The sequence below is a fragment of the Malaya genurostris genome, chromosome 2 (genome assembly GCF_030247185.1).
Source record: "Malaya genurostris strain Urasoe2022 chromosome 2, Malgen_1.1, whole genome shotgun sequence".
Taxonomy (NCBI): Eukaryota; Metazoa; Arthropoda; class Insecta; order Diptera; family Culicidae; genus Malaya; species Malaya genurostris.
Genome location: NC_080571.1, coordinates 342602872 through 342622073, shown reverse-complemented (window position 1 = coordinate 342622073; position 19202 = coordinate 342602872). Strand labels below are relative to the sequence as shown.

Below are 19202 nucleotides of genomic sequence, written 5' to 3'. Positions count from 1 at the left end.
TTAAAAAAAAATTATTTTGAGCTTATGCTTAAAATCCACATTTTTTTAATTCAATAATATAATTTTTAAGGCACACTGCTTGCATAGCATTACTTGCGCTCGGCTAACGGAGTACACACATTTAATGACTGTTTTAAATCAGACCATTTCCATCAAAGCAATCGTTTTCCGGTTGCAAAGCAACGATCAAGCAAAAACTGTCGTCTCGAATTTTGGCATTATATAAGGTTGGAGATTTGGTTTGTTTTTCACAAAAACGTCATATGAAATCTCCTTCAATCTAACTGTATAAAATTACATTGTTTGAATAAAACATTTCATTTAATTCGAAATTAATTTCAATACATTAAGCTTCTCCCGTCTAGCATTTTTCATACATTCTAAAATCATAGTGAACAGCAGTGTAGAAATCGCACAGCCCGTACTGGTGTTTGTACAATCCAATTTATTAGTTTACATTTTCCTCAAACTAAGCCTCAAATTTGGTTCCATTACTGGTAAGTTACAGGGAAAAAACAACAAATGCTCACTCACACTAAAGCACCTTCTGCTCTCAACTTCGCATGCTTGACGCAAAGGTTACGGAGTTTCTATAGCGAAACGTCAACCAGGCAAATTCAACAGGACCAGCAAACTTTTCCGCACCGAAGATGAGAAAAGAAAAACATGACATCGAACAGCATGCAGCCGAACGTAAACTTCATATGGGACGGGGGTGGGGAAAGTGAACTGGCTGCGTGTTGGGGAAGATTGATTTGACATATGACGATGACACGAAAAAGGGAAAGCCGTTCCATCCATGGGAGAGTGAGTGAGTGAGCAGCAAGTGTATAGTGGCTTCATCGTCATTGCCGTCATTGTCGAAACCTTCACAGATACTGTCAGTGCTACTATGATCACTACTACTATTACTACTATTACTACTACTACTACCACTACCACTGTCATATTTTCACAGATGAGTTGGGTGGCTGATAGCCGCGCTTCTCTCTCTTTCTCACCGAGGAGACCTCTTTCTGAATGGATGACGACGAAATCGGAAGATGGGACTCGAATGAAATACCTATACCCTAGCAGCGATGACGGATGTTGGTTTTGGATTCCCGAACACGCATATTTGGCACTACTTTGTACGTCTTCCTTTCCTTCACTGGCAGTTTTCTCACAGTTGAACGCCAAAACGCAACTTCCACTGTAAACAATAGTGCTATTTTTAGAGTGGAAAATTCGACACTTTGGTTGGTTTACATTGTACGAGGCACTAGGGAGGAAGAAAATGAGATCAAGTGGCTGTAGGTTTTCCGATCGAGAGCAAAACACTGAGCAATGGAAATTGTTGGCGTGGTCCGCATTTTTTTTTTCGGTGGTATTTTGTTACTTGTTACTCAAGCAAATTTCCAACATTCTCCAGCAATATGTTGTCAACGTAGAAACACTGATTTACAAGTTCCCCTCAGCCAAGAAGCTTCCCACACATTATTTTTTTCACATCTTCAATGATTAGGCGGAAGAAAATTTCAAAATTTCGTCCCAAATCGGCCAAGTTTATTTTTTCTTTAATTCACTTCTTCCGCCCACCTCGGGTAAAAACTGCGAGGAAACGACGACCACCGACCACACAATCGAAGCCACTTTTTCTCTTCTTTTCACTGCCAGCCTTCACCGTCCACCATTCGACCGAAGCCCAAAACAAGCTGGTAGGAAAAAATCTTACTTCTTGTGGAAAATTTGCAAATGCAATGCACTACTTTCACACCACACTTTATTGCAACTTTGCGTCCAAGCTGTCACCACTCCTGAAAATTCCCATTTCCTGTACGTCAGATGACTTTATGAGCGGTTTGGAAATGAAAAAAAAAGTTTCCAATATACGCGGCGATACCCACGAGAAACGTACTTCTCCGCACTTGAGTTTTCGTACTTGTGAGCTTTGCCTTTGCCAGTCGAACCCTGGTGGCGTTGGCTGGTGAAAAGGATGCCCAAATGCCAGTCAGTCCGTGTGAGTATGGATTCACTGTCAGACTCACAGGCTGGCTGTTTTCCATTCGGCTCTCTATGCTTTCTCCGAGCGTGTAATCTTCGAAAATGATTGACTGGAGAATACTACGGCTTTTGGTGTTTGTGGCAGAAAACATCTCGTGGAGCACGGGGATGGAAGGACATCGGACGAAAGGCTGTGTAATGTTAACAAACAGCGTTAATAAGTGCTTTTTTGGATGCTTTCGGAAATGATAGAACGCAGATTTTATGACACAGGTTTTTATGCGAACTCATGGTGTTTTATAGCTTTGGAATCACCATGCGTCCGCATCGTATTGAATGTTTCCAATCAACAACGGCACTTTTCGGAAAATGCACGAAAGCACGAAGCCATTGCAGAAAGATTGATTTATAACTGCTGCAGAACAAATGAAATCGACATATTTTTTATTCATTTTATTTTTCCTTCTGTCAAATCTCACTTAGTTACTGCGGCCATGGGCAGTAGGCGCCGGCCACGAGCCTGGATACCACGAACGAACGATGACATCAACCAGCGGCGCGGCGCTATGGCAACGAGATTTAGGAAGGCAAAAAAAAAAATAAATAACGACCCACAGATAGGCCTAAATAGACCTTGGTTCGGTTGTTTTTTTCTTTGCTATTGCTGTTGTGCTCCTGTGCCAAGCGAAACAGATGCGTAGCATCCGAAATGAAAAAAAAAAACGATTTTCTCGCTTAGTGCTGGACAAAATTGGCGAACGAGGCGCCAGTGCCCGCATTAGTTGGCGCGGTTTCTTTATCTCCGCATTACTGGGCCCGGAGTGACGTGCTGTGACAATGCTGACAGCCCTTGGTGCAGTAGTGATAGGTTTCGGTTTCGGGTCTTTCCTAATTAGGTGAAGGATGCGATGAAGGTTGACAAAAAATTGGTTACATACTGGTCAAATTATGGAGATATAGTTCTGTAAACTTATTCGTTGTAAACCATGCCTTTGAAGCGCCTGAACTTTGTAAACTTTGAACTAATTTTAACAAACTTAGAGCAAATCCCCAGCAAACCGTTCTAGTTTTATTTATTCGAACAGTTCTTCTGTCAAATTTAAAACTGGCATACGATGCCGATCTATTTTCTCTATATTTGAAACACGAGTAAAACACTACTGGGGCTGCCAGTTTTTCTAGTTATAAAATCCAGATTTAAATTTTAAAACTGACATAAATTATGCATCTCGAACTAGAACACTACTGAATATGCCCTTAGGGCATGTTCAGGAGTGTACCAGTTCTAGATGCATAAGGGCATATTCAGGAGTGTTCTAGTTCTAGATGCATAAATTATGTCAGTTTTGAAATTTAAATCTAGAAATTATAACAAAATAAACTGGCATCCCCAGCAGCGTTTTATATGTGTTTCAAATATAGAAAAAAAATAGAACGGCAATGTATACCAGTTTTTAATTTGACAGTAGAACTGGTCGAATAAATAAAACTAAAACGGATTGCTGGGGATACGTTTGTTTCAGTTTCATTTACATTATAGATCACCCATATGAATCTTGCAGCTGCTGAATTTGCTCTAATTCCTGTCAAATTTTAAAATTTGAATCTGGAAATTAAAACTAGAAAAACTGGCAGCCCAAGCAGCGTTTTACTCGTATTTCAAAAATACAAAAAATTTAATAGAACGCGGTTAGCTGGGGATACGTTCGTTTCAATTTTAGATTGATCTAGAATAAAACTTCCAACTGCTGAATCTTACCAGTATTATATTTGACAGTAGAACTGTTCGAATAAATACAGGGTGATTTTTTAAGAGCTTGAGAACTTTTTTAAACAATAAAACGCATAAAATTTGCAAAATCTCATCGGTTCTTTATTTTAAACGTTAGATTGGTACATGACATTTACTTTTTGAAGATAATTTCATTTAAATGTTGACCGCGGCTGCGTCTTAGGTGGTCCATTCGGAAAGTCCAATTTTGGGCAACTTTTTCGAGCATTTCGGCCGGAATAGCCCGAATTTCTTCGGAAATGTTGTCTTCCAAAGCTGGAATAGTTACTGGCTTATTTCTGTAGACTTTAGACTTGACGTAGCCCCACAAAAAATAGTCTAAAGGCGTCAAATCGCATGATCTTGGTGGCCAACTTACCGGTCCATTTCTTGAGATGAATTGTTCTCCGAAGTTTTCCCTCAAAATGGCCATAGAATCGCGAGCTGTGTGGCATGTAGCGCCATCTTGTTGAAACCACATGTCAACCAAGTTCAGTTCTTCCATTTTTGGCAACAAAAAGTTTGTTAGCATCGAACGATAGCGATCGCCATTCACTGTAACGTTGCGTCCAACAGCATCATTGAAAAAATACGGTCCAATGATTCCACCAGCGTACAAACCACACCAAACAGTGCATTTTTCGGGATGCATGGGCAGTTCTTGAACGGCTTCTGGTTGCTCTTCACTCCAAATGCGGCAATTTTGCTTATTTACGTAGCCATTCAACCAGAAATGAGCCTCATCGCTGAACAAAATTTGTCGATAAAAAAGCGGATTTTCTGCCAACTTTTCTAGGGCCCATTCACTGATTTGCAAGCGTTGCTCGTTAGTAAGTCTATTCATGATGAAATGTCAGAGCATACTGAGCAAATAATAATGCATGAAAATCATAACCTCAAAAAATCTGAGCAAATACTAATGCATGAAAATCCTAACCTCAAAAAAATCACCTTTTACAACTGAAACGCCCTCTCAGAGCAAATTCAGCTGCTGGAAGTTTCATATCTCGGGTAACTTTTCATTAGGGCGTATAAGCAAGTGACAGTTTCTCTTTAATCGCTCTCTCTCTCTCTCTCTTTCGATTATTGTGATGTGATTAAAAAGATTTTCTTTGATTTCACTACACTGTTTGAGTGTCGAAAGTTTCGGGTATCATTTTATGCGAAACGTTGAGTGATAAACGTGGAAACCGTTTGGTAATTAATAAAAGCGGAAGTAAACAAAGGGAAACTGTCACTTGCTTAACTTGCGCCTTAATGGAAAATCAACCGAGATATGGGATATTTATAATAGAACTGAAACTGGAACAAACGTATCTCCAGCAAGCCGTTTTAGTTTCATTTATTCGAACAGTTCTTCTGTCAAATTTAAAACTGGAATACAGTGCTGGGGCTGTCAGTTTTTCTTGTTGTACCTGAAAGTATGGACGCACTTTGATTTCGCTGTAAATAATTCACAAGTGTTAGATATTCAAATTTTATTCGATATACTGATAATATTAGACTACAACAACAGAATATTATTCTCAACATTTGCTACTTAGCCATTGTAGACTAGCTGGCGACTTTTTGGCGACAAGTTTTGACATCTTTTTCCAATCTTTTTCGAACTATTGAATGGTTTCGGCTGCCGAAGTTGTGGGCAATTTGGTAGATTCATGTCTTTTGGGACGAAAGTGACATTTTTGGTAGTATACCATCCTACCGTTGATTTCGAGTAGTGGCAAGAAGCAAGATCTAGCCAGAAGACAACAGGATCCTTGTGGCTACGAATCATGCGTAGAAGTCGTTTTTGTAAACATTCCTTGATGTATATTTTGCTGTTCATTGAAGCAGTGGTGCTGAAGAGTTTCGAAATCTTATCGCAGCTACAAATTGCTTGCCAGACCATAGCTTTCTTACCAAATTTTTCGACTTCAATCGATGTCTCGGACTGGTTTAACCCTTTCCCCTTCTCGCACCGTATAATATTTTAATCCCGGCAAGGATTTGTAATCGAGTTTCACGTCGTCCATGATTATGCAGTTCCAATTTCCAGCAAGAATTGTTTACTACAGCTTTCGAACCCTCGGCCTGATCGATGCTTCTTGTTTCGGACTACGTTTTGGTTGTTTCTGCTTCTTATAGGTTCGAAGATTCAAACGTTCTTTAGCACGAAGAACATTTGACGAATTTAGATATAGAAATATTATTGTCAAGTAGAGAATTGAAATTTCTACAGCACAAGAATAACGTTTCCCAGAATGCACGTCAATTGTCAGCTAAAACACATTTATATTTCAAAAACTACCTTTTTTGAGAAAATTGAAACACCATTTTCCACAGTGTATGCTTTCTCCACAATGACGAAAACACCAAATTAAACTAACAAATTATTTCCGGTATAGCTTTCTTAAAAAAATTTCAAAGAATTTTTACTTAGGCCTTCCTCAAAAGTAACGCTAGAGTTAAAATGACAACCTACAAATATGGAGCATTAACCTGTCCATCGATCAGTTTTGCAATAAATAATGCTTGTTAGAATTTTCAGCACCGAAGAAGCTTTTCGATTACTATTAGTTGACATCTGACCTGAAATGGCGGCGGTTTGGCAAAGTTGCATATATCAGTGTGTAGCCATCATTGAAAAATAATACGAAAAGCAAAGGTCCCAAATTACTGCCTTGTGAAATTTCTGATTTGTTGAAGAATTGAGATCTTGTACTGCTGCTCAATTGCACTCGTAGAACTCTCCCGAGAGGTATGAGCTTAACCAGGACACACAATTGTTTCAATGCTTATTTGATACTTGGATATGAGTAAAAATTTCAACACTGTGTCACCCTGTAACTGTGACTGAAGGGAGAATCCGCAGCCTTGGGCCACTTTTCACTTAAATGAGCGGTATTTAGCAATTCCACTCCTCATTTTCATTGTACTTTTTGTAAACAGATACTTTTGTAATTTATGTGAAAAAATGAACTTGAAAATTTGTTGAATATTTGACCCAAGGCAAGGTGCTTTGGGTCATAACTATCATCAACTATAATAATCTCCTGACAATGAAAGAGCCGATATTTTAGCCAAACGTGATGCTATTGAGGGTGAAATTTATGAGAGACCGATTGCTTTTAACGAATTCTATAGCTCGTCTCGCCAAAGAACACTTGCCAGCTGGCAATCTTCTTGGGATAAAGATGATCTGGGTCGGTGGATGCACTCAATTATTCCTAAAATATCGACAAAGGCATGGGACTCAGGGGACTGGATGTGAGTAGGGACTTCATTCGTGTGATGTCCAGACTCATGTCCAATCACTACACGTTAGACGCACATCTCCTTCGAATTGGGCTCTCCGAGACTAATCATTGTGCTTGTGGCGAAGGTTATCGCGATATTGATCATGTCGTTTGGACATGCGTGGAGTATCGTGATGTCAGATCTCAACTAATAAATTCCTTGCGTACCCAAAGTAGACTTTCATGAAACTTCTTTATCATTTCATAAAGAAAATTGGAGTTTCAATTTAATAAAGGCCCCTTTTAAGACTTAGTTCTGATACCAGCTGCGTCCATGAGTTCAACCAATAGCTAAATTAGAATAGAAATTATGTAATGATACAAACAAACTCGAAATAGTTTATGAAATTATCAACAAAATGTCTGAAAATAACAGCTCATTTTATAATTTATAGAAGTTAATCGCTTGGTTCAAATAATATTTCCCAGTAGATTTCAATATTTATGACGAATTACCTAAAATGATATTTAAGTAATAAGAGGAATATGTTTTAATAAATTCAAATCGTTGTGACTATTTTAGAATTAAATTAGGATAAGAATTTTATGTAAAAGTGATGCTACGGCGAAGAAAAACTTATGTAAACTGCTTTAAGAAATAAACGTATTTATGGAAAAAAATCAACTATAATAGTCATAATTATAATTATTTCAATTGATAAAACTCTGAACAATACTGTTCTTTGAAAAGAAAAATATGATTAAGGTGGTATTTGTCCACAATTTAATGTTTTTATTGGAAATTATTTCGTAAATTATTATGTATGATCATCATGCAAGTAAAAATGAAATAAAAAATTATTTTGAAGCGAAATTTCTGTTTCTGCACTTGACACAATTCATTCACTTAGAGTTTTTCCTACTGATTTTCTAAGTGTTGAGGGCTTATTACGTTTTTGTCCGAAGGAGCACCTTTCAGAAGCGTTGCCGATTCTTTCTACTTTTTCTTTGTTCCAAGGCATTTTAAAATTTTTATTTAGGAAACATGTTTTGCAACATTCGAATTGCAATGATATCTATAAAATCATATTCTCTGATACTCAATTTCATTATTGTCTACAAAACCGAAGAACAAAAACATAACATTCTGTCAATTTAATCATAAAGCTTGTAGTAGGTAATTGACGTAGGACTGCATTCGAGATGTGTATAGATATTAACTGATTTGATATTGTTAAAGATTTTGTAGCCCTAAAAAGAACCATTCGGTTTCGTTTGTATTCTAGGAATTAGAGCGCCAGTTTAAGACAGTTATCGAAATATGTTCTTTACGCTACTTGTGGGGTCCTGAAAAGGGCCGTTAGCGGCTTTGGACTGCTGGAAAGAACTATTTTGTTACGGATGATTACGTTTGTATTTCAGAAAGAAGGGCCCCAGTCAAGTGTAAGTTTGAGCCTTGACCTAGAAGAAATCATTACATATATAAAATCGTAACACAAGTCGTACCATCGCTCATATATTTCATAAATCTCAATATTTTCTTGAAAGAAACTATCGGAATGTTGTACGAGATTAATTACCAGCTTCAAATTGAGGAATTTTCTACGATATTAAACACTGTTTCGGTGCTTTTTTCTCGAACGCGATGCAGTCAAATGCTAGCTTTATTTGCGCTCGTTTGGTGCAAATTTCGTACTGCGAAAATAGCACAAAACTAATTAAACTATTCTAGATTTGTACTAAACTGGTAATTTTTACCTTCGATTTTCCAAGTAGAACTTCAAGTAATTCTAATAGTTCTTTAGATAACATTTAGAACCATTAGAACCGCTGATTTTGGATGATGTTCCCCATCGTTGTCCACTTTTCGTTTTCTTTTCCTCCAATGCCAACGACCAGCAGTTGGATGACGCGATTGCTTTTGTTTGAAGCGAAACTCACTCTCATGGTCACAGAAGAACTAGTTGTTGTTTTTCTGCGTTTTGGTTTGAATTACGGAGCAGCTCTATAGAACTTTGATCGAAAAATTCCCGGAGTTTATTCGGAAAATAAAAAATACATGTATATTTATCAAAATCATCAAAGTACTGACAGCGCTCGTTCTAATCCTCGAAACAGTTTTTATACTCAGTTTTCGGTCTGGGATTCAGAGCCATCGGCGATTTTTCCACAATCTCATCTCGGCTGCTGGAACGCGTCCCACGGAGCGGTTTCTTAAGTCGACCGGATAGGAAAAAATCACAGGGAGCCAAATCAGGTGAATTCGGTGGCTGCTGAATGGTATTCGTTTCGTTTTTAGCCAAATGTTGTGTGACGGTGCGCTATCGTGGTGCAAGATCCACGAGTTGTTTGTTCAGAAATCTGTCTTAAACAGATCCAAAAGCAACCGTTTCTCTCATCATCATTCACAGACTCACGGGCACTTCTGAAATGTTCGTGCCACTGATAAATGACTGTGTTCTTCAGAGTATCGCTACCGAAACACTCGATGTGTCTCCGTTCAAGGATTATAATAGACTGAAGCTAGCAAACTTGCAAAAGAGTCTAAATGCGCGTAGCGATTCACGTTTGATATCTTCAATTGACTCAAAACGGTTTCCACGGTGCGGTCGTTTGAGTTTACTGAATAGAAGTCGCACGGAGCCAAATCAGGCAAATACGGTGGTTGCGAAACGTTATTGGTTGAATTTTTACGACGGTGCATTGTCGTGGTGCAAAAAGCAAGAGTTGTCGGACCATAATTCCGGCCTCTTTTGACGAATCCTTCCAAATACTGATTCTTCCGACATTCCAACTATCGTAAGAGGAAGGTCTCTGACTATTAATCGTCGATTCTCGAGCACCAATTCCTTGATTTTATTGACGAAGACCGTTTTGCAACATTCTGAACGTTTCGGTACCAGAAATTTGATTCCGCTCACAAAATTTAATGGAACTTCTTTGTTGAATAATTTAACTAATTTTAAAAACCGCCGATTATACTTTTAAGACTTCAGAAAGACAGACGTATACTAAACACTAATGAATATTTTGACGTGACACTTGGCACAGATGTCACTGTCGATTTTATTCAATATTCAATAATGTAATATAATTTTAGGCACACGCCAAGAGTATTTTATAATCTTAATTAACGACTAACTTAAAACTAGAATAGTATCATTAGACAATGTCATCTCGGGTTCTCGAAAATCCAGCTTTCAGCTGGCATTCGGCAGTGGTCGGTGAGTTGAATATTGCATGAGTATTCTAGATGGCGTTGTTAAATATCTATGGCCGCTTCCTTCGGTTCGTGTGGGTCCGCGGGAAACACCCCCAGGCTACGAAGGCCCGGCTGGTGGCCCGCATGCTAGTTTTCGACTGGAGCGGTCTTCCGTGGGCGGTGATGGTGATGTTACGGAAGATAATGAAAAAGAAAGTAAATATTGTGGAAACGGGGTAAAAAGGGGATGTGGGAACAAAATGTCTGAAAACGATAGAGATCTAATTAGTTGCCATCGTCACTGTCGAGTTGTTCTACTCCGACATTCGATCAAACTCAATCGATCGTTTGAGCAAACTAGATTCCTTCGTATATGGAAACAGTCGTTTATAAAAGTGGTGATCGACGTAAGGTAGCAAATTATCGCAGAATAACAAGCCTCTCAGCATCGACGAAATTATTCCAGATAATTGTAAGCGGTGCTGTTTTGGATCACGCAAAGAATTATATTTAATTCCATCAGTATGCTTTTGTGCCTGAGTGATCAGTTACAAAGAATTTGTTGGCCTTCACATCACAGTGCATAACTAATATTGCTAGCTAAAATACTAATGGATATTATCTATACCGATCTGAAAGCTGCTTTTGCTTTTTTTTTCTTTGCAAATCGCAACTCGTATCTTGACTGGACTCAAATCTTTCCGATAGGAAACTACGCGTGAAAATAGACCACAGCACTTCATCCGAGTCTTCGAATAAATCAGGGTCCCCGCAAGATAGTAATTTATGGCCCTTGTTATTCGTATTATTCTTCAACGATGTGGCGTTACTTTTGGGGGCTGGATTTAAATTACTCTACGCAGATGATTTAAAACTGTATCTCGTTGTTGTTGACTATAACATCGATGGTACAATTATCTCTCGAGTGGATCAAGTGTGTCATCTTGGGAAAAAAAACACTGGGATTTGTCGGTTAGGTCACATATATTATTTTTCTCTCGATCCAAAAATATGCGCCATAACCTTTCCAATTTTTATCAACATTATAAGCTTTCAAATAAGCCTAAGTTTATCGAAATCCGTTTAGTCATTTTCCGGGAAACTCAGTCGATGCAAAATGTGCGGTAAGTTGGTAACGTCACCGTTTGATCATCGAACTTGATTCGCAATCCAATTAATAGTAGTTTTCAAACAAGACTAAGAACAAATTCAGCAGCTGAAAGTGTCATATGAAAGATCTATAATATAACTGAAAACGGAACAAATGTATCCCCAGCAAGCCGTTCTAGTTTAAATTAGTTTTATGTCAATTTCAAAATTCAAATCTGGATATTGAAGACTGTCCCAGAAAGTATGGACGCAACCAAAAATCGCTGCCATTTCGCAATGGTTCAGAATCTGTCAATTTTTATGGCTGCGTCCTGTTGTTTACACTCTTCTCCAACCATTTGTGCAGTAGTTTATTCGTTTTCATTAGTTTGTTTCGAAATGCGTGGACTTTCAGCAGAGCAACGTCGAAAAATTGTGTACAAACGGTGCACAGAACGCGGACTGTCACTGAGAAAGATAGCAAAAATGGAAGGAGTAAGTGAAAAAGCCATGCGAAATGTAATCAGGAAGTTCGGTGAGGATAACACCTTTGAGGATAAACCGAAAACAGGTCCTGCTAACCCTCAGTTGGATAAACGTATACTGAAGGCGTTCAAGCAAAAGAAGGAGGTTTCAGTTGGGAATGTGGCCAAAACAGTGGGCACTTCGAAGTCAAATGTTCTTCGTGCTAAAGAGCGTTTGAATCTTCGAACCTATAAGAAGCAGAAACCAAACCGTAGACCGAAACAAGAAGCATCGATCAGGCCGAGGGTTCGAAAGCTGTACAAAACGATTCTTGCTGGAAATTTGAACTGCATAATCATGGACGACGAAACCTACGTGAAACTCGATTACAAATCCTTGCCGGGATTAAAATATTATACGGTGCGAGAAGGGGAAAGGGTTAAACCAGTCCAAGACATCGATTGAAGTCGAACAATTTGGTAAGAAAGCTATGGGCTGGCAAGCAATTTGTAGCTGCGATAAGATTTCGAAACCCTTCATCACCACTGTTTCAATGAATAGCGAAATATACGTCAAGGAATGTTTACAAAAACGACTTCTACCCATGATTCGAAGCCACAAGGATCCTGTTGTCTTCTGGCTAGATCTTGCTTCTTGCCACTACTCGAAATCAACGGTAGAATGGTATACAACCAAAAATGTCACTTTCGTCCCAAGAGACATAAATCCACCAAATTGTCCACAACTTCGACCAATTGAGGAATTTTTTGCATTAACGAAGGCACATCTTAGGAAACATGTCTCGGCAGCCGAAGCCTTTCAACAGTTCGAAAATGATTGGACAAAAGTGTCAAAACTTGTCGGAAAAAAGTCTGTACGGAATTTAATGAGGAACGTTCGCAAGGAGGTGCGCCAGCTAGTCTACAATGGCTAAGTAGCAAATGTTGAGAATACTATTCTGTTGTTGAAATCGAATATTATCAGTATATCGAAAAAAAATTGAATATCTAACACTTGTGAATAATTTACAGCGAAATCAAAGTGCATCCATACTTTCTGGGACAGTCTTTATGCTTTACACCATACTAAAAAACGCATCATCACATAAATTTAATAAATTACAGAATTACTATAAGTATAGAAGTAGTAAATTATCTACCCTTTTCAGGAAAAAAAATTCTTCCAAGTGCACTAGTCTCGAGAAACAATCGAAAATGACCGAAAGCTGTAGGTTTCCAGTAATCGTAAATTTTTATTCGCTGTATCTTGAGAACGGTAGTATTTATCAGAACATTGTTTTGATTCCTTTCCGATTGCCATTTTTTTTTGTTCTTTCACCAAATTGTGTCGGAAAACAATTATAATAAAAATTTGAACAGTTTTCGAAAGGTTAGTCAAATTCAATCGACTATAACTTTTTGCTCCATTATTTCTCTATTCTGAGCTCTAGTGCAATAAATGAAATAGTGAAAATTTTTTAAAATTCCACTATATGGGAGCTTTTATTGTAGTAGAATTCAAGCAAAGGGTTAATAGTCGTTTCAGATGGAAGAAACCTTCGAATTACGCTTCGAAGTACCTAATTTGGCAGGCCATATGCAATCGTGGCAAACGAAGTCGTTAGGGAGACGAAACGTTTAAGAGTTGTTGTTTTGAAGCTGATATGATTTGTATTTCAAATGCAAAGTTAACCGACCGTTCATGAAAAAGGTACCACTTTTGAATCTAGTTTATTTTAGCAATCGTTAGCCGGGAATTGACGATGTGAGTACGTGGTGAAAGCCTATTGACTATTGAATCTGACGATGAGTTGTCCTTGAATTGTTATTTAAATATGTTTATGGCAGATTGTTGATGATTTGAATTATCTTCTTCCCTTTTTTCTACAATATAAAATCATTGTGATGGTAGGCACAAGCATGAATGTGTACGCATTTAGTTACAGCTCTCGTGTAGGGTTAGTGTATCCTTGCTGATCAGGTGGCAATACATAGAAAAAAATATAAGAGAATGACAGCTTTCACAGTTGTCATAAATTGCATGTTGTGATACCATTGCGCATGTGTCATCAAAACTCACACGAATGTCAGCCTCGAAGCAGTGTGGGAGCGTGGTGAGCGTACTCTTTTGGACGCATCTCTCTCTCGCCATGGCAAAAAAATTCATTGAGCAGCAAAAAACCAAAATAAATAACACGAATGTGTCTTACGTTTATATTCAATGTTGAATTTCGCATTTTCGTTTTAAATTCGCAATCAGCCGCCATATGAAATTGTTTTGAGCACAGAACATTCCTTGGCGTTTGAGCGACCCATAATCTAGTAGGCATAGTTTTTTTTTTGTTTGTTTTGCACAACGTTATAGCGAGGCATTGGTACGAATGAATGGTCGCAGCCTATTTTGACTTGACAACCAAGTGTCACAACAACAGTGCTGGGCGGAGAGAGAGGTAAAGCAGACACTGGGCAATTAAACGATCACTTACCCGTCTATTCCGCATAAATGGTGCCTTGTAAGTGGTATTGTGGCGATGATGCCGATTGTGATTTTTGTGCTTCAGCATTTTCACTTTCGGATTTGAGGATTTTGACAACAGAAGAAAGAAAAACTGCTAGATTTTCACAAGATTTTCCTCACAAGACCGTTCACATTTTTGGTTTAGCTTTCTTCGCAAAATCAAACAGCACTATTGCGTGATTGTAATGAACGTTATAAACTCACAAATCGTGAATCACATTCGACTCCGTAGAATCAAATCACGTGCTCTTTTTCCTGAACGCATTTTTGACACTGTCAGGAAGATCGGAATAAATCACCGCTCGGCGAAATCACAAATCACACACCAAACAATTTTCCATCAATGGAAAAGCGTGACTCACTGGCAATATATTTAAACAACGATATTTCCGACACCCACATCCAATTCTTTACGCCAGACCGACCTTGATTTGCCTGATCACAACCCCGGTTTGCAGGCGAAGAATGGCGATCGTATCGTTTTTCACACGTTGGCCTCCGCGAGAGGGAAAATCGTGGGAACGCGTTGTGACCGCCGATCGCAACCGGGACTCTGATCGATGGCGGATGCAACCTTGATGTATTTTGCTTCAAACGTGCTGGAATTCTTGGCACCGTTTCGTCGTTTGCCTAAATCACGTCCGCCGGTCCGATTCCGATGATTTCCGCACTTGAGAAACTGCACGGGAACGACGACTTTTCGCGTAGATCACTTATACGGGGAGGGCCCAGACTGAAGTTAAAAATAAAATCGTTTCGCTAGTATCTACGGTATACCTTGTGCGATGGTTCTCGCTCTCGTCTTCTCTTTCGCCGGGGGTTCTCTTGTTTTGATGATCTTTTCTCAAAGAAAATAAAAATCACTGAAGGCAGTTTTTGTTGGCTAATAGATGCGGCACTGAGAAGCCGCCGAGAGCGAACGATCGGATTGTGAATGAATCAAACAGAAGCATTATTTATTCCACACGTAATCGATCACCACTTGCTTTACTATAATGTTTAGATGATATAAGCGTAAATTTGACCCGGGCTGGCAGTTCAATGCATAGGGTACTGGTATTACAAGCCAGTTGTGGTATGTTCGAGTCCCGATCAGAAGGAAGGATTTTTAGTGTCAGCAAGAACGTAACCCCCAGCGAAGTGAAGACTGTTTAAACACTCAGAAGGTCAAATTCCACCAAAGGAATGTAATTCCGACGAAACTCTGCTTAAATGTCAACTTTTCTCGCTGAGAAGCCTAGGTAGCTTACCATTGGCAGATAATACCAATCAAGCCTCAATTTTTGCTACATTGGGTTATAAAAAAAGCGACAGTAGAGACACAATAAAATCTTATATCATTACTCGGCAACAGTGTTGGGAAAATCATGATCAGAAAAAGTTCATGTCATTATTACTCGTGAAAAAATCAGTTCAATAGATTTTCAAAAAAAAAACTCAAATTTTCATTCATGAAACAAGCATTCAAAAAACTCTGCATCTCGAAGTTTACAAGTGTTTTTTTTTTGTGTCAGCGGAACTTGATGACGGATTTTCATCCACAGAAATATTGCTAAAGAGATAATCGAAAGGGGAAAGAGTGAATTTAATTATTATATATTCATCAATAAAAAAATCTGTGCTGAATAAATTCGCAGCTGAATCGCAACTAAGAAATAATGACTGCTATATTTTCGATGCACGTTGGGTGGTCAATATGAACAATAAAATTTTGTTTTCCACATTCCAAATAGTGACGACAAGCTGTTTTAATTCCAGCTGGTTGATTACACTGCACTATTTAGATTAAACCCAATAAAACGCTATTCAGCAAGAACTTTATTTATAATAGTAACAGGAGCGCAGTATTTTGTATGTCTTTAGCACACAGCAGGCGCAGCGTTTGAACTGACGTCGCAATAACCTGCGCTCCTGTTACTTCTACGTAAGATATTCAAGCTAAATGGGGTAATAGTTTTAAATAAGCTGCATAACATGCTCTGTGATTGGTTTTTTATAGTTGTTTTTTTTTATCGTGAATACGACTTGCTTTACTATGGGGTGCCTTTTCAAAATTAGCCATATGGAAGAATGGGCAGAACTTAATCGTGAATATCTCGACTTGTATTAAGGGCAGCAACATAATTCTTTCGCCATCAGAAATATGATCAGAAATTTAGGATATTATTTTGAACAGTGTGAGATAACCACACACAACTCAAAAATGAGGTTTTCTAAAACTTTGAAAACAACGCAGAAAACTCTTTACTTTTGCTTGGCTTTTTCGCGCAAGGTCGACGATTTTGAGATAGTCAGGCACATATCTTCATCTGAATTCGTATAAAAGGGGAACCGTGGTCGGAAATCGATCATTTCTTCTTGTGCGTTGGATGCAAGCAGACGTCGTGGGACCAGCAGCGTCGGAGAGGGCTCCTTCTGTGTGGTTAAAAACCTGAAACGCTCGGGACGCAACTCTCATTTGGACTTCAGTCGTCAGGTGGAGCAGTCGGCAATTAATTAGTCGGATAATTGGATGGATAATGAATAAAATATTTAATGTAAAAAAAAAGAAAATCGATCATTTCTCCTTGTGTGTTGGATGGAAGCAGACGTCGAGAGAATGATCTATCATTTGCTTTCCGGTCGTCGACGGAGAGTGCACCTTCTGCGTGGTTAAAACCTCAAACGCTCAAGTAGCAACTCTCATTCGCTTTCCGGTCATCAAGCCGAGACTCTGAATCTACTCTTAGTTCACAATTTAGTTCTTGAACTCAGGTCCAGTTCCTTATTCCAGAATTCTTCTGTTCGATTCTTTTTAGAATCATAATAATACGCCCAAAGAATTATGTGACATTTTACTGCAACCCGTTTTGGTAGTCATGGCGAGAAATCGTCTTCAAACTTCAGAGCTTAGTTCCGGAATATGGGTTTAGAATTCAAGAGTCTGCGTGCTGAACTGGATTCTGGAAAAAGATTCCGGAACTGATTTCAGTTTCGAAATTGTGGTCTACTAAAATCCAACTGAATTCTGAGTCTGTTCTAAGTTCTGAATATAGTTCTTGATCTCAGGTCCAGTCCCTAATTCCAGAATTCTTCAAATCGTTTGTCATGAATACGACTTACTTTACTATGGGGCGCCTTTTCAAAATTTACCCAGTACAAGAATGGGCAGAACTTTACCACGAATATCTTTTGATGCACTTAACCCAACAACATATTTTTTTCTACAAGCTATCGGTAATGTGATTAGGAATTCGTAATTAAATTTTCAACAGCGTGAAAAAAACCCTAAAAATAATTAAAAAACAAAGTTTTCTTAAGCTTTTGATAATAATGAGGAAAATTCATCAAGCTTGCTTGCCTTTTTTCGCATCCGGACAACGGTTTTGAGGTAGTCAGGCACATATCAGAATCTACTGAAAAAATAGAAAAGGTAATCTTTGAATAAAAACTGTTCATCTCTCTTATTGCTACAGACGAAACTGGATGTCGAGGTGAGGTTCTCCCACCAACATCAGTAAGAACAAACCAAGTATAAAGCGTGAAACGCTCAGGTCGTCATTTGGACTTCGGTCGTCAGGAGGAGCAGTCGGCAATGAAAGTAAATCTTTTGCGTGGTGTAAAGCCTCAAACGCTCAGGTCACAGAGCCAGTTTTCAGGATAATTTGATAAGCTTTGTGCAATTTTCGCAGTGCAAAATTCGCATAATATTTTAGAGAATTACACAATTTGGCCCTTCTGAATGCCAGAAATTTATCTCGTACGGCATTTTGATAACTTTTTTCGCTGAAATATTTAAATCCGAAACGAAATGATTGACATCAAAATTCTGTATATTTCTATTTAGAACAATAATTGTATACCCAAAGAATTATGCGAAATTTTCTGCACTCTACTGTATACCGCCCATTTTTCCACCACTTGTAGTTTGTAGTAGAACTTTCTGCTGATTTTCTACATTAAATGCATAGCACCGACTTAGAAGCCATTAATGCAAGGTGTTTCTTTCAGAACCACAATTATTTTATCATAAAGAACTATTCTAGTTATTTCGCAATATTTAATTGTGTGTCAGAATCTTTAATGTAACTAATCTGTACTTTAGTTTAGGAGTATCGTTTCAAATTCTAGTAGAGAAAAAGAGGAAAGCTTGCACAATGCACACAATCGATCAATTAATTGATATTCGAAATGATAAACAAAGAGTGTCAGTTTTATTCGTATTCACGACATCAAGTTATGTCTCTGACATTACACACCCGTACTTTTTTAATATCATTATATCTACTATTAATCACAGCACTTGCTGCTTTTATTGATAATATTACTCTACTATTGATCTACTTATCAACAGAGCATCAAATCGCAAAAAAAAATTTGATTTCTACGCGCATTGAATATTTTCAGAAAGGTTCATTTTTTGTTCATCGGCGAATTTATTTATCATGTATTCTGAAAAAAGTTGAGATATAACGGTTTTGCAAATTCACTTCCCAGTAATCTTCTGTTCGAGAATTATATTAGACTAGCTGACCCGTCCAACTTCGTCTCGCCCAAAAATTATTTGTTCGAATTTATGTTTTCAGACAGCAGATTTGTCAAACGACTAAGTGGTTACAAAAACGGCAGCATTTTGTATTGAAACAGAATTTTGTATTGAAAAAGTTAACGTAATGTTGGAGAGTTTCTTTTCTAGCGTTGCTCATTCGGTGGAGTGGTAATATTTATAATCTGTATTAAACTAAGTAACCAAAAGTTCGTAAAAATGAAAGATGATTTGACCTAAGTAGCATACAAAACTAATGAATAGCATTCTAAACAGCCCGTTTTAGAGGAAATATTCACACTTGAATGTTCACCCGATGCTACAGAACAAACTTTGAAGCAGATTCTTGTTCAGCAGTGAGCAAAGTTCACTCAGAACTTTTTCTGTACGTTCAAGTTGCCAAAAAGTGCCATGAGTAACAGTAAGCAGTAA

At 38.2% G+C, this 19202-nt stretch overlaps 1 protein-coding gene across 10 annotated transcripts in view; it reads right to left on the bottom strand.

Annotated features, from left to right (window-relative positions):
* The window catches only part of LOC131431871 (voltage-dependent L-type calcium channel subunit beta-1), a 478431-nt gene that overhangs the window by 94007 nt on the left and 365222 nt on the right, over nt 1-19202 (bottom strand). For 3 of the 10 annotated variants that reach the window (XM_058597803.1, XM_058597805.1, XM_058597806.1), the window contains exon 1: nt 1715-1956. The exons of 5 other annotated variants lie outside the window; for them this stretch is intronic. Coding sequence is in view for 2 of the 5 variants with exons in the window: in XM_058597811.1 (XP_058453794.1) it covers nt 14214-14291 (78 nt within the window). In the remaining 3 variants the exon portion in view is untranslated. Of the gene's footprint in view, nt 1-1714; nt 1957-14213; nt 14979-19202 lie in introns of those variants that run through there. 2 more of the 10 variants (XM_058597811.1, XM_058597813.1) reach the window with 2 other exon arrangements.